Here is a 14417-nt window from a genome sequence, read left to right as displayed (position 1 = left end):
GAGAATAGAATCATGATTCTTCAGGGCGTGTGATTTTTTTTCTTTTACATGTATTTTTTTTAATTAAAATTAAAATTAAGAATCTCAATATATTTAATCCTACTTGGATTGATTTGTCACTATGAAATTAACTCAATTCATCCCACAACTTCAAATCGATCTAAATTTAATCATCAACTTCAAACGGACTTGAATTTAACTCAAACTTCACCCTAGTTTAACCCGAATAACTATTACGTATTGTTGAACGAGTTATGTGATTCAAGTTCTAATCAATCAAGTTGAAAGTGATATGATCAGCCTTCCTAACATATTTAATATTTGGGTCCAATTCGGCTCAATTAATTTCAAGGTGAGTCAATTTTAACTAGATTAAACTTACCCATTTCTTTAATAGGTTAAGCAATGATGAGCTCAATGAACCCTTTAACTTGTATTTTTAACCACTGAAACAGTTTTAGCTTGGCTTTATAATTAAAATTTTGTAACTTAATGGTTTATGTTAGCTTGGCTTATTTTAATTTAACATAAATAAATAATAATTAAGTAAGTTTTAATAAATTGCCCAATTAAAATTAAATATTTTTTAAGCTTGTTATAATCTTATTCAAATAATATATGTAAAAAAAAAGTTCCATTAAGGTTTAAAAATGATTCAAAAGGGCTTTTTAAAGGTTCTAATAAAATTTAAGCAAGGTTATAGATAGCATTAGAATGGATTGGGAGAGATCAAGATTTGACTTTTGTGCAATCGAGGAAGATGTTAAGTGAGGTCAAGTTAAGGGTTTAATTCTTAATTTGGAATTTAGTGTATTTTATTTGAATCTTAATGATTATCATTTTATGAATTGTGATTTCTTTATATTAGTATTAATTGCAATGATTAAGCTTAAAATTGACGAATTAGATCATAAATAAAATCATAAAATTAAAAATTGAACTAGAATAAACTAAAACATAATTAAATAATGTAACATAAATTTATTAATATCAATATTTTCTATTTTATAAATGTTCAATTGGAAAAGTTGTACTTTAAGGAGTAAAAACAAAATTAAATGTTTGATATTGAGAATTATATTTCTAAATCTTAGTAATATCATTATTTCTAAATGTATTTATGATTTTCATTTATACTTTATTCTAGTGTGATTTAAACTACAACATATTCTTCATATTGTTCGGCATAAAATCCCAATGTTAAATAATTACACATTAATTTTTTGAAAAGGTTGTCATATTATTACATGATCTTTTAGAATCTAGTAGAGGTGCATATATAAATTATTCATGGTCTTTAGATTATAATATAGGTGCATATATCAAATTATTACATATCTTTTAAATTCTAGTGTAGATGCATATATCAAATTATTACATGACTTCTAGATTCTAGTGTATGTGCATTTATTCAGTTGTAGATAAATACAAAGTATCGCATAAGAAAATAATATATACTAGAAGAATGGAAATAGAATATTGTATACATAAATACTTGGTTTACCCACACACGTAGATGTTTTCCTAATATCTCAAAAATTTAAGAAATTTAGATCACTAACAACTATGTTGATGAGAGAGTATCAGTCAGGAGTGAGTAGACACATTTCTATCTTAGATAATATTGGACATGCCCTACACCGCATTGAATTGACATGTATTATCGATCAGGAGTGCATTAGATTATGTTTAAATAATACACTTGAAATGGATGTAAAGGGTAAGAGTGTAAAGTTTATTAAAGTTAAAAGATTCTCTCCTAAAAAATATAGTAAAAAAGTAATGTATATAGAATTTTAGATTATTCCCATAGTAAGTGTTATGAATATATTATTTAAATTATTAAATAATTTTTTTATAATGTGATAGAAAAGGTTAGCATGCATAGTCTTCTTTTTATTGAGTTAAATAGTTTACAAATATGATTACTCAATTGGGTTATATTGAAAAACTTATGATGTCATTCAACAAATTTCAGGTCTAAGCTTATCAATAAAAGACGACTATTAGAAATAAGAATATGTACAGAAGGTAATGTCAACAAGCAAAAAAGTAAACTTATTATATATTAATTAAATTATTTTCTTTAATGACTCTTTTCCGACCCCACAGTGGGATTAAGGCTTTGTTGTTGTTGTTGTTGTTGTTGAATGACTCTTTTAGCTTTTATTTGAATTATAAAGTAATAGTGATAGAAAATAAGAGAAATTTTTAATTTCATCTTCTGTCCTTTTATTCTCGCCTTATAAATTTCAAGCTCCCTAGTCGAATCGTGACAACCCTTAATAAAATAATTATATTAAGCTATTCCATGCATTCAACTCCAATCTATTGACAGTTTTCATTCAACTCATATCATTCTTGATTACATCTCCAGGTAATGGGAACAAGAAGGGAGACCTACTGAAAGCTTAGTGCAGTGCATTATGAGTGGTTTCCAACTCTACAAGTTATTGTGAAAAATAACGTTTCAGAAAAAAAAAAAGACAAAAAAAAAATGCTAAATAGTTACGATGGGCAACTGAAAATTAAAACAGTGAAAAAATTGCCCCCAAATTAAGCCGTAGACTGCTAATATATATATAGGAAACGAGACCAAAAAACATGCATAAACCATGCACAGATAGTAAGCAAAATTAGTAATAAATGACCGATGAACAAAACTATAGGTAGTGCTACAAAATTTCTAACAAAACAATGAGCATAAAACGATGTTTGTAATGCAGAAGACCACCATTAGCTCAGTGCTACAAAATTTCTAACAAAACAATGAGCATAAAATGATGTTTGTAATGCAGAAGACTCCACCATTAGCTCAGAAAAAAAAAAACACCTTTATTAAACGACAGATGTACTTACTAAGGATCAAGTTTGTGTTTGGGAAGATATTTTATCATCATTTGGTCACATTAAAAAAAATAGAACTTGCCTTCAACAGATATTACAATCAGAAATGTGCATTCGTGTCCGACTTCGTAGGCGACACAAAGCCAACTGAAACGTACAGGGGAGAGTCTTTTTCATATACAGAGAATGCTTGAGAAAGGTGAGGCAGGGGGATTTGGAAGCCAAAGTCAGGCTGCGCTGCATCAAATAATCATCCGGACTTGAACAACAAGACGGCCTTTGAATCAAGGTAAAAATAGATGAAGTGGTTTGTCTCGTGGGTAACATATGAACCTGTGGCATAAAATAAACTTCAGCAGCTGGAGCCATGTTATAAATTTTTTAGTGGATTAAGCGAAAATGTATCTCGGTTCATTGTCAATGCTTGGCAAAACTGCAAATTAAACAAGAAAGTGAAGCAATGGTTTTGTTTTGAACAGCAAACAAACACCACAGTAATGGTAATAAAAGACTGAAAGAATGAAATTAGCAACATAAAAAAATTTCAACTGAACAAGACAAATCAGTTCACTAGAACAGCAATCATCTTAAAAAAGAACGAAGTGGCAAAATAAAAATGTAAAACCAATTTAAGGCAACTAGAAACACAAGCATATTTATATTTGATAAATTCAAAAATTCACCTTTTTAGAGAGAGAGAGAGAGAGTTCTTTTAAGCAGTTGATCTGAATGCATACAAGGTTTCAAAAGTATCAAAATTAATGCAACAAGGAACTCATGATTTGAACGTTTTAACCCATTATCTCCTAAAACCAAAATGGAAAAACTCTTCAAAATAAGCCTATGGCAGATCAAATTCCAAATCTGTCTACAAAGGATATCGAATAATTCAAAGACGTTCAAACTTAGGGGGTGTTTGGCTGCAAAAAATTTAGTAAATCCGATGTTGTTAAATTGAAGAAGATGTTTGGTATGATTTAACCTAAACCCACTTAAATCCATCTTTTATGTGTGGCACTTTATCCGGATTTAATTTTTTTGCGCACTAAATCTGTTAAATCGCCTGTAAATCCTATTAATTTTATGCTACCAAACACCGCTTTAATCCTTCACATATGTTCATGTCAGATCACCTTTAAATTTTTTGAAGCAACTTTGCAAAATTTAAAGCATCTATCAATTTTAACATAAGTCAATCATAATTAAAGAGAGGTCAAAAGCTGTTTGCGTGATAACAAGATTAATAACATGTGATTATGCGTCATGCTTGTTAAACTAAAGATCCCTTGCATGATAAGTGGAACCATCAATTTTAATTTATCGTTGACCTGAAATTCTCAAATTTAATTTATCATTGATCCAAGACGATACCATCCGAATTTCAAAATTTTACCTCACTATAATGGAAGATTAAGTACTAACTTTGTTCTCTAGCTGCATTTAAGTGTAGGATATCAATTCCTCACATTTTCAAAATCTAGGGGCAATTCTAGAAGTATGCAAATTCCATCAAGTCAGAAATACATAAAATCAATAAATTGTAGTGAATAATGTCTCAAAAATCAGCCCACCTAATTGAAGTTTCATAGATTTTATTATGACTAAAAATTGAAGATGGACATGCCGTCAGCAATGCCATATAAATTTGAGTTTTGTTCATTAAAAAAGTCAAAGCAAAGTTGAAAACAATGTAAAATGAGACCATTAAGAAGGATAGCTGCTAAATCTAGAAAAGGTTAAATTACAAAATGAATAAATTAGGGAGATGAATAGAGGAACATCTATCTAATATATGGTAATTGAAACAGGCTTAGGTTTCTAAGACATGCACAACAAATGGTAGAAAATTCATCGCTTAAACATGCATATAAATTAGTGTTAAAGATTAGGAAGAAAATGAAATTTCCTAAAGTACATGAACAAAAGTTAAAAGGATAGTAAAGAAGAGCAACAACGCAAATAGCACTCAACAAAATGAATTTAAAGAAGAGATTTGTAAGCCAACAATAAGTAGTTGGTATAAACTATGAATTACAGCGAGCAGCTAGAGAGAAGGAATCACAGGTGAATACATACCAGGGAATTGAGTGAAATGAATACTATTACATCTCCTCTCTTACATGCTATACAATATCTATATATAGAGAGAAGAAGAGTATTCTAGAACCCAAATAATAACTTGCTACTATTATGAGTTGGTAAGGATCTCAAATATTCTTGCTGCAGGTTACACGTGATGTCGTGATCCTACGCTGCTCCACTACCTAGAAGTTGGTGAAGACCCCCCTTCAAGCTGAGTCTTACCAATGACTTGAATCTTGGATTTGAAGAGATTGAAATTGTGCTTATGTAAGGACTTAGTGAATATATCCGCTCGTTGGTCTTGTGTATGAATATAATGTAATTGACGAGTGTCGGCCTGTATGTGTTCGCGAATGAAGTGATAATTGATCTCGATATGTTTGGTCCACGCATGGATTACCGATATGTTTGGTCCTGAGCAGCTCCTAGTTCTTCTAGTAAGCATCTAAGACATATAAGATCAACCTTAGCCACAATTAAGGCACGATATTCGACTTCAGTTGATGAGTTGGCAATCATTGTTTGTTTCTTGATAGTCCATGAGATAGGTGTCTTATCTAGAAGCGTGCAGGAACCTGTGACAGATTTTCTATTGGAGGAGTCATCAACCCAGTCAGCATTTGCAAAGTCCTGAAGTCATAATACCCTTCAAGTATCAAAGAAGAAGTTTCAGGAGTTGATTATAATAGAGAGCGTCGGTTGATGCAAATGTTGGCATAGAACATTAACGACGAACGCGATGTCCGATCTGGTGATTATCACGAATTGAAGAGCACTTGTAGTTTGTCTATAATCGGTTGGTTTAGCAAGTGGTTCATCAGGCATAGAGTGATCATACCTTTTAGCGGTTAACGGCGTGGAGATTGAATTAAGTGAAGCATAGAAGTGTCTCGTAGGATCTTTACGAGATATTTTTGCTGATATAATCTCATGAAATCTGCGGGATCACTCCACTTGGATATCGAGAAACTTCGAGAGTCACCGAGATGCTTGAGTTGAAATCTGGTTGTGAGTTGTTCAGGAAGAGATGTAATAGCCGCGGCGTTGTTGCTGGTGAGGATCAAGTCATCAACATAAATAAGGACAAAGGTTTTCGCCATGGAGGTCGAATAAATCAGCAGGGAATCATCTGATTTGCTGAGATGAAAACCATTTTGGATGAAGAAAGTAGAGAGGATTAAACCATTCACAGAGTGATTATTTCAAGCCATATAGTGCTTTCTTTAGACGACATACATGATCGGGAAAGTGAGCTTGAAGCTGATGGTTGTTGCATAAAATTGGAAACTTCAAGATGTCCATGCAAAAAAGCATTCGCAACATCAAGTTGAAGGAAAGGCCATTCGTTATTGAAGGCCAAAGTGAATATAATACGAAGGGTGGCCATCTTAGCAACCAGGCTAAATGTCTCATAAAAATTGATACCAATTTCTTGTTTGTATCCATAAGCGACCAAGCGGGTTTTGTATCTGGCGATCGTTCCATCGGGATTGTATTTGTTTGTATAAGTCTACTTACAGTCAAGAATGGTTTGCTTTGGGGTTGGAGGCAGCAATTCCCATGTAGCTTGGGATTGTAGAGCTTGGAATTCTTTTGTCATTGCCGTACGCCAATTTAGTAGCTTAATTGCTTGAGTATAGGATATCGGGTCAGGGCTATGCTGACATTTATGTAGTAATGAAGTTCTTGAAGGGGTTTGGCGTGGGTTTGCACGAGGTGTAAGGAGTGGATAGTGGTCGCGGGGACAATGGGAGCAATGGGTTGTGCCTTTGACTATTGTGAGAAGGTGGCAGGAATTGGGAAGATGTTGGGCAATGGGTGAAATGAATACTATTACATCTCATCTCTTACAAGCTACACGATATCTATACATAGAGAGAAGAAGAGTATTCTAGAAATCAAATAATATCTGCTACCATTATGAGTTGGTTAGGATCCCAAATATTCTTCCTGCGGGTTACACATGATGTTGTGGTCCTGTGCTGCTCTACTATCGAGAGGTTGGTTAAGAGTCGGGATAAAATTAATGATGATAAATTGATAATGCATTGCATTTGTTTTATAAATTTTAAACCATCATTGAACTCTCATTTCCACGGACTATCTTTACAATTTAAAAAGTGGTATTTTAAAAAATTCAAATTTAAAAAACCAATTTACAATTTAGAAAATTAGTTCAGGTTTAGAAGGAAAATTTACCATTAAAAGTTACAGATCAGCAAAAAAATATCTTAAAAAAGTAACTATCTAACACGTGTCATGATGATAAATAGGTTTCAAAATACATCAGGCTTAATAAAACCTAAGTTTTTAAGATCGCTCAAAACGGAAACTATCAACCAATTTCAGCCAAAATAGACTTGGAAGCAGTCGGAAGTTTCAGTTTTAGCCGAACAAACTTGTACCAACCTAAACAAAAGTTGTTTGGCTAACCGCATTTGGGGAGCTCATCCGTTGAGAGTAGGAAGCAGAGCTGGGTTTAGAAATGAGGAAACGGTAGGCCACAGGTGAAAGGTGAGGAATGATTTTGAAAACTTCTGCCTTTTAACTACGCAGTTTTTATGCTTAGATTCAAAATCAGATATTTCAGTGTTTAGAAGAGGGGAAATCACACAATTAGGTTTAGAAAAGTAGATTTTGAATATAAAATTTTAAACTTGAAAGTACATATTTTCGTTTTTAGAGAATTGGAAAATTAAGTGTATACTTAAATTTAAAATAAAACATTTTATGTAGTATTAAAAAGATAAAAATATGCCTAGAAATTAGAACCAAACAATTGGCACTATTTTAGGGCTCCTTGAAGGTATTTAGCAAGCAAATCTAGCGAGGAGGTGGTCGTGGAATAGCGAGGAGGTGATAATATGCACAGTCAACAACAAATGGAAGGGATTAGGGGATGTTCGGCGGTTGTCCGAGCTGAAATCAGCAAAGAGAACCATGAAATGTTGTGGTACTGATGGCAAGGAGGTTTCATTATCAATTCCTGAACAAGCTACAGATACATCACTTGCAAAAAAAATATGATACAGTACTCTCTAGGCAAAAATCAGATAATACAATCTCCAAATATACAAAAAATAGAACTAAGTCCCAAAATAATAAATACAATATATAAATAGTCTCCTAATAGAAAATAACCGTAATTAGAAATAAAAAAGAAAATAAGCTAGAAAAAGAAAAATTTACGTTGAATTGGATAATTGGACAAGAATTTGCCCCGCTCGCTCATACTACAATTGCAGGATCTTCCGATTCCAAGATATTGTGGAATCTCGCAATAAGAGTCTTAGCTCCCGCGTCACACTTTCAGGGTAGGAGAGGCTTCGCTCTCATCTTTGGAAATACCTAGATTTTACAATTTGATGTTATTTCTCACAAAGCACCTAAGGAGAATTTCAAAGTTGTAATTCACAACTTTTGTTTGGCCATTTAGTTGTAGGAGCACTGCTGAGCTGAACTGGAATTCAACACCCAACTTACTTTATAAAGTCTTCCAAAAATAGCTCAAAATCTTTTCATCTCTGTCAAAAGTGATAACATTTTAGACGTACCTTAGTAGTGATAACCTAAAAAGAAGATTGAAGGGCAAAATATTCTAAAACCCTCTTAGACGAGGCTACTTGTGTATGGTATCGATTCCTCAAATTCACTGCCTTTTAGAACCACCAAAGCTAGTCCTACTAGTGCTTCTCTGACGGCCTGCAGAAAGATAGTTCAAGACAACATATTCTCAAGCTCTTTATGAAAAATCATTGCCCATATTTGGTGAAATAACACATTTTTATAGTCATCATGTGACATGTGTAATAATCGTACAACCAAGAACGACCTAATAGAATGTGACATGCAATCATGAGTACCATGTTGCACTACGCTTGCTTCTGGATCTTGCCTCCAAAAGAAAAATCTATGAAACATCTAATGTAAACTGTGATCTTATTCTCTTTCTTCAACTAAAATAGAGAACGAGGTTGGCAGAGCATCTGTGTGACTAGGTTCAACTTGTTGATCATTTGGGCAAACACCATACCCTTAAAGCTACTTGCATCTATGATAAGATTGCGCACATTTTTCTTCATAATGCAATGAGTATGAAAGATGTTGTGGCTCCGCTATCTCATGGCCTTAGCCTAAAAGACCCGTTCAATCACTAATATCTCTCTTATTGACTGAAAGCCAATACTCCTGACAACTTCATTATCTCCAGTGTCACCATCCATTTCTTCAACTGCTTCTTCTTCAGTGAAAAAGAACACCCTTCTTTTTGAGCAATCTAACATAATGTGTTCAAAATCATGACACTTAAAGAACCTCCTGACTGGGACGAAATTCAGAGTACTGATGATCTTCAACTTTTCTCCAACCCAGTCTTGTTTCTCTTCAAGCAAAGTCGGCTCGGGTGTTCCAATAAGCATACACTCAATACCTAATTTTATTGAATGTTTTGTCGGTAATGTGTTGATAGATACATATGCTACATCTCCCTATGCAACTTGAGCCAAATGGTGATTTTGTTTTTACCTCACACTAGCATAAGCACTTCAAATTTTTCCACCACAGAAATGCACTCCTCATCAGCTTAATGATGGCTAGCATTCTCAATAAACTCATCCAGATTCAAGCGACCCGAAAAATCCAATAAATTCATTTTTACTCCAAAATCAACCTCTCCACCTATACATTGTTGAATCAGTGCAACATTAGCTCTTCATTACTATAAGATTCACGGTGAAAAGAATTTTCTTTATCTTCTTCATTTGAGTGGTCACTGTTGTAACTATGAGTAACTTCCTCATGTAGCCTTCTTTCAAATCAGCAAATCTTCACTATAATTGAAGGATTTTTTGTTGCAAGTCCTTCATGATGAGCTTCGGAATACCACATTAAGAGTTTCTTCTGAGCAACATGGAGTTTCGTTCTTCCAACAAAAATTTCAACTAAAAAGAAAATGGTGAGATTTAGGGTTAGGGTTAGATAATGATGTGGAGATAATTTTTTTTGCGGGTTATTTGAAAGTTTGATTTCAGAGCAAGGAAGACAAATCTTTAAAAAATTTAAGATTGTAGGGCTCTGATACCAAATGACACTGTTCTAGGGCTTCTAAAGATGCTCAACAAGCGGTCTAGTGAGGACGTCATTATAGAATAGCATAGAAATAATAATATGTGAGGTCGACGAAATTTTGAAGGGAATAGTAGTTTGGTGATTGTTTGAGCAAAAAAAAAAAAAAAATCATGAGACAGTGAGGTTCGGTAGTTTGGTGATTGTTTGAGCAAAAAAAAAAAAATCATGAGACAGTGAGGTTGGACAAAAAAAAATGGTTTCACCATCTGTGTTTGAACAAGCTACAGATATTCCACTTTCAATAAAAAGATGATAAAACACTTCTTATTGCAGAAATAAAAGAACACAATCTTCAAAATATAAAAAACCAAAGCTAACCCCTAAAAAAGCAAATAAAAAAATATAATAGTCTATTAGTAGAAAATAACCTTAATTTAAATAAATAAATAAGCCAGAAAAGACAAAATTCCCACTAAATTTCGTAATAGGCCATTGCAAAATTTGGTTCGTCTATCCCAAAATCACAAAAACTTCCAATTCCGCAAAATTGTTGAATCCCACAATCAAAGTCTCAAATCCACCTCAATGATGGTGAGTGTTTCTAAATCTATCTTGTAAAAAAAAAAGAGTGCATGTTGACAATAAAAGAAAGTAAAGATTATTAATTTGGTCAAAAATATTTAATTAAGATTAATTAATAATAAGTTAAAATTTGAATCTTTCCACACGCTAAACTACATTTCCTACATAACCTACCCCACTCTCCTTATTCTCTCATGCTAAATTACTCACAAACTTAGAAAACCGCAAGGAGCACTTCCATATTTGTTTTCTTCTTCATCTACCTTCTCTATCGTAGAGAAATGCAAAGGGAATCTTGTCTTATTCCTTCCTGTTTGAATCCACACTCGCGCAGACTTCCCTCTCCACTTCCATCTTCATTTCACGCACAACACCAACTAGCACAATAGAAACCCCGCACCACACCTTGCCTGTCCAGACCGAACACATGCTTCCGCTCACAAACGTCCTGCACTCACTCTTTGTGTCGCAATCTTTACATCCAGCCATGTTTCCCTATTTGAGCATTAAACCGAGCCCGACGCCCACTTCTGTTCACTATTTGGCCCGAACTGAACTCCTTATTCCCTATATGCTCTGACCTAAACATCCCTAGAGGCCTCTGCCCCTTTCCCTGCTTAGCTACTCCACTCGCAAAATAGTCACAATTAGGCCAGCAAAAAAACAAGGGTTGGAACGCAGCATACAAAGACATCTAAAACTCCCATCTTCCTCTTTTTTTGCTTCGTCTCCAGTCTAAAACCCTCGCTTGCGTGCAGTTACAGAAGCCCCAACTTATTGCTCCCCTAATATTTTCCATGTATTCACACAAATAAACTGAATACACCTCATCACACATTCTCTTCCTTTGTTTGCCTCTACTAGTTTGTCTCTCCATCAGAGTCAATGAGTAGAAACCCACTTCATTATTTGGTTGAAACCCTATAGCAACTTACCCGAAGACACACCATCCCACATTCTCTTCGTTCGTCTCCCAAGCCAATAAGTAAAAATTCACTTCCCAAGCTGCTCCACTCACGAGAAAATCATAATTAGAGCAAGCAGAAAAGCAAAGACTGAATCGCAGCATACAAATACATCTAAAACTCCCATGTTCTTCTTCTGTTTCATCTATAGCATGAAACCCATGTTTGTGTACACTAACAGAAGCCCCAACTTATCGTTCCCTATTCTTTTCCAAGTGTTCACACGCATAAACCGAAGACACGCCAACCCACATTCTCTTCCTTTGTTCGTCTATACAAGCTCGTCTTTCCTCGAGCAATAAGTAAAAGCCCACTTCACTGTTTAGTTAAAATTTGAATCTTTTTGCTTGCCAAACTACAATTCCCACGTAACTGCTTCCACTCTCCTTATTGTCACATGCAAATATACTCACAAACTCAGAAAGCCGCAAGGCCAACTTATGTGTCCGCATTTTATCCGCCTTACTCTATCGTAGAGAACCACAAAGGGTATCTCATCTTCTTCCTTGCTGTTCGAATCCCCGGTTGCATAGACTCCCTTTCCACTTGATCTTCTTTGCACACACAACACCAACCATCACAATAAAACCCCAGCACCACTCCTTCCATGCCACGAGCGAACGCCTGCTTTTGTTTGCCAACGTCCCTCACTTGCTCTCTACACTGCAATCTCTAAACCCATCCATGCTTCCCTGATCGAGCATTGAACCAAGCCCAACACACACTTTCGTTCACTATTTGGCTCGAACTAAACTCCATATTCCCTATTCAGTCTGACCTAAGAAGCCCCAGAGGCCTCTGCCCCTTTCTTTGCTTGGCCGCTCCACACACGATACAATCACAATTAGAGCCAGCAAAAAAACATGTATTGAATCGCAGCATACAGAGACGTCTGAAACTCTCATCTTCCTCTTCTTCTGCTTCATCTCTAGCCCCACGCTTGCGTACAATAATAGAAACCCCAACCTACCGATCCTCTATTCTTTTCCATGTGTTCACACGCATAAATCGAAGACACCCCAACCCACATTTTCTTCCTTCATTTGCCTATATCAATTCGTCTTTGCATAATGTTCTCTGCTAAAAAGTAGAAACCCACTTTCACTATTTGGTTGAAACCCTACAACAACTTACCTGAATACACACACCAGCCCACATTCTCTTCCTTCGTTTGTCTATACATGTTTGTCTCTCCATGTCATCTTAAGCCAATAAGTAGATACCTACTTCCCTGTTTGGATGCTCCACTCATGATACAATCATGATTAGAGCAAGTAGAAAAGCAAGGACTGGATCGCAAAATAAAAATACATCTGAAACTTACATCTTCCTTTTTTTTAGTTGTATCCAGGTTGAAACCCATGCTGATGTACAGTAAAAGAAGCACCAACCTAACGCGCCCCTGCTCTTTTCCATGTGTTTACACACATGAACCAAAGACAACCCAACCCACATTCTCTCCATTCGTTTATACCGATTCACCTCACAATACCATCCCGAGCCAATAAGCAGAAACCCACTTTATTGTTTGGTTAAAATTTAAATCTTTTTACATGCCAAACTACATTTCCAACATAATTGCTCCTCTTCTCCCTATTCGCTCATGCTAAGGTATGCAATAACTTAGAAAACTGGAAGACCCACTTCCGTGTTCATTCATCTACCTTCTCTGTCGTAGAGAACAATAAAAGGTGTCATGTCTTCTTTCGTATTGTTCAAATCCACACTCGCATAGTCTTACCTCTCCACTTCATCTTCCCTGCACACAACACCAAACAACATGATAAAACCCCTGAACCACTCCTTCCCTACCTAGATTAAATGCCTGTTGCCATCCGCCAAAGCCTCGCGCTGGCTCTCTGCGCCATAATCTATAAATCCAGCCATGTGTCCCTGTTCAAGCATTGAACTGAGCCAAACACCCATTGTTGTGCACTCTTTGACCCAAACTGAACTCCTTATTCCCTATTTGTTCCAAACTAAGTAGCTCCAGAAGGCTCTACCCCTTTCCCCATTTGGCTGCTCCACTCGCAATACAGTGGTAATTAGATTCAGCAAAAAAGCAAAGACTGGATTGCATTACAAAAATACATTCAAAAATCCCATCTTCCTCTTATTTTTCTTCGTCTCCAGTTTGAAACCCTCGCTTGCGTTCAATAGCAAAAGCCCCAACCTACCGCTCCCCTATTTCTTTCCAAGTCTTCACACACAAAAACCGAAAATACCCCAACCCACATTCACTTCCTTCGTTCGCATATACCGATTCGTCTTTCCGTAACATCCCGAGACAATAAGTAGAAACCCACTTCACTATTTTCTTGAACCCCTACAGTGACTTAACCCAAAGACACCCTAGCCCACATTCTCTTCCTTCGCTCGTCTAGACTGTATCATCTTTGCATACCGTCCTGAGCCAAAAAATAGAAACTTGCTTCATTGTTTGGTTAAAATTTGAATCTTTCCGCATGTCGAACTACATTTCCCACATAACTACTCCCGCTCTCCTTAATCTCTCATGTCAATATATGCATGAGCTCAGAAAACCACAAGGCCCACTTCCGTGTTCATTTTATTCTTCATCTGCCTTCTCTTTCATAGAGAACGACAAAGGGTATCTTGTCTTCTTCCTGGCTGTTCAAATCTACAATTGCATAGACTTCCCTCTCTAGTTCACCTTCCTTGCACACGCAGAACCAACCAGTACAATTAAACACCCACATTGCCCCTTCCCTGCCCAAATCGAACGCCTGCTTTGTTCGCCAATATCCTAGACGTTCTCTCAACGTCGCAATTTCTTAAACCAACCACGCTTCTCTATTTGAGCATTGAACCGAGCCTAATGTCCACTTCCGTTAATTGTTTGGCCGTAACAAA

General features: G+C 35.6%; 1 protein-coding gene across 1 annotated transcript in view; it reads right to left on the bottom strand.

The window, feature by feature from the left end:
• Nucleotides 1–2810: 2810 nt before the first annotated feature.
• Nucleotides 2811–14417, bottom strand: part of LOC110033485 (dynein light chain 1, cytoplasmic-like) — a 36599-nt gene continuing 24992 nt past the window's right edge. The window contains exon 3 of the mRNA XM_020737479.1: nucleotides 2811–3180. Coding sequence (XP_020593138.1) covers nucleotides 3098–3180 — 83 coding nt within the window. The 3' untranslated portion in view covers nucleotides 2811–3097. The remainder of the gene's footprint in view (nucleotides 3181–14417) is intronic.

The sequence above is a fragment of the Phalaenopsis equestris genome, unplaced genomic scaffold (assembly GCF_001263595.1).
Source record: "Phalaenopsis equestris unplaced genomic scaffold, ASM126359v1 Scaffold001196, whole genome shotgun sequence".
Classification (NCBI taxonomy): domain Eukaryota; kingdom Viridiplantae; phylum Streptophyta; class Magnoliopsida; order Asparagales; family Orchidaceae; genus Phalaenopsis; species Phalaenopsis equestris.
Note: the sequence above shows the minus strand (reverse complement) of the source record. Positions and strands in the feature narration are given on the sequence as shown.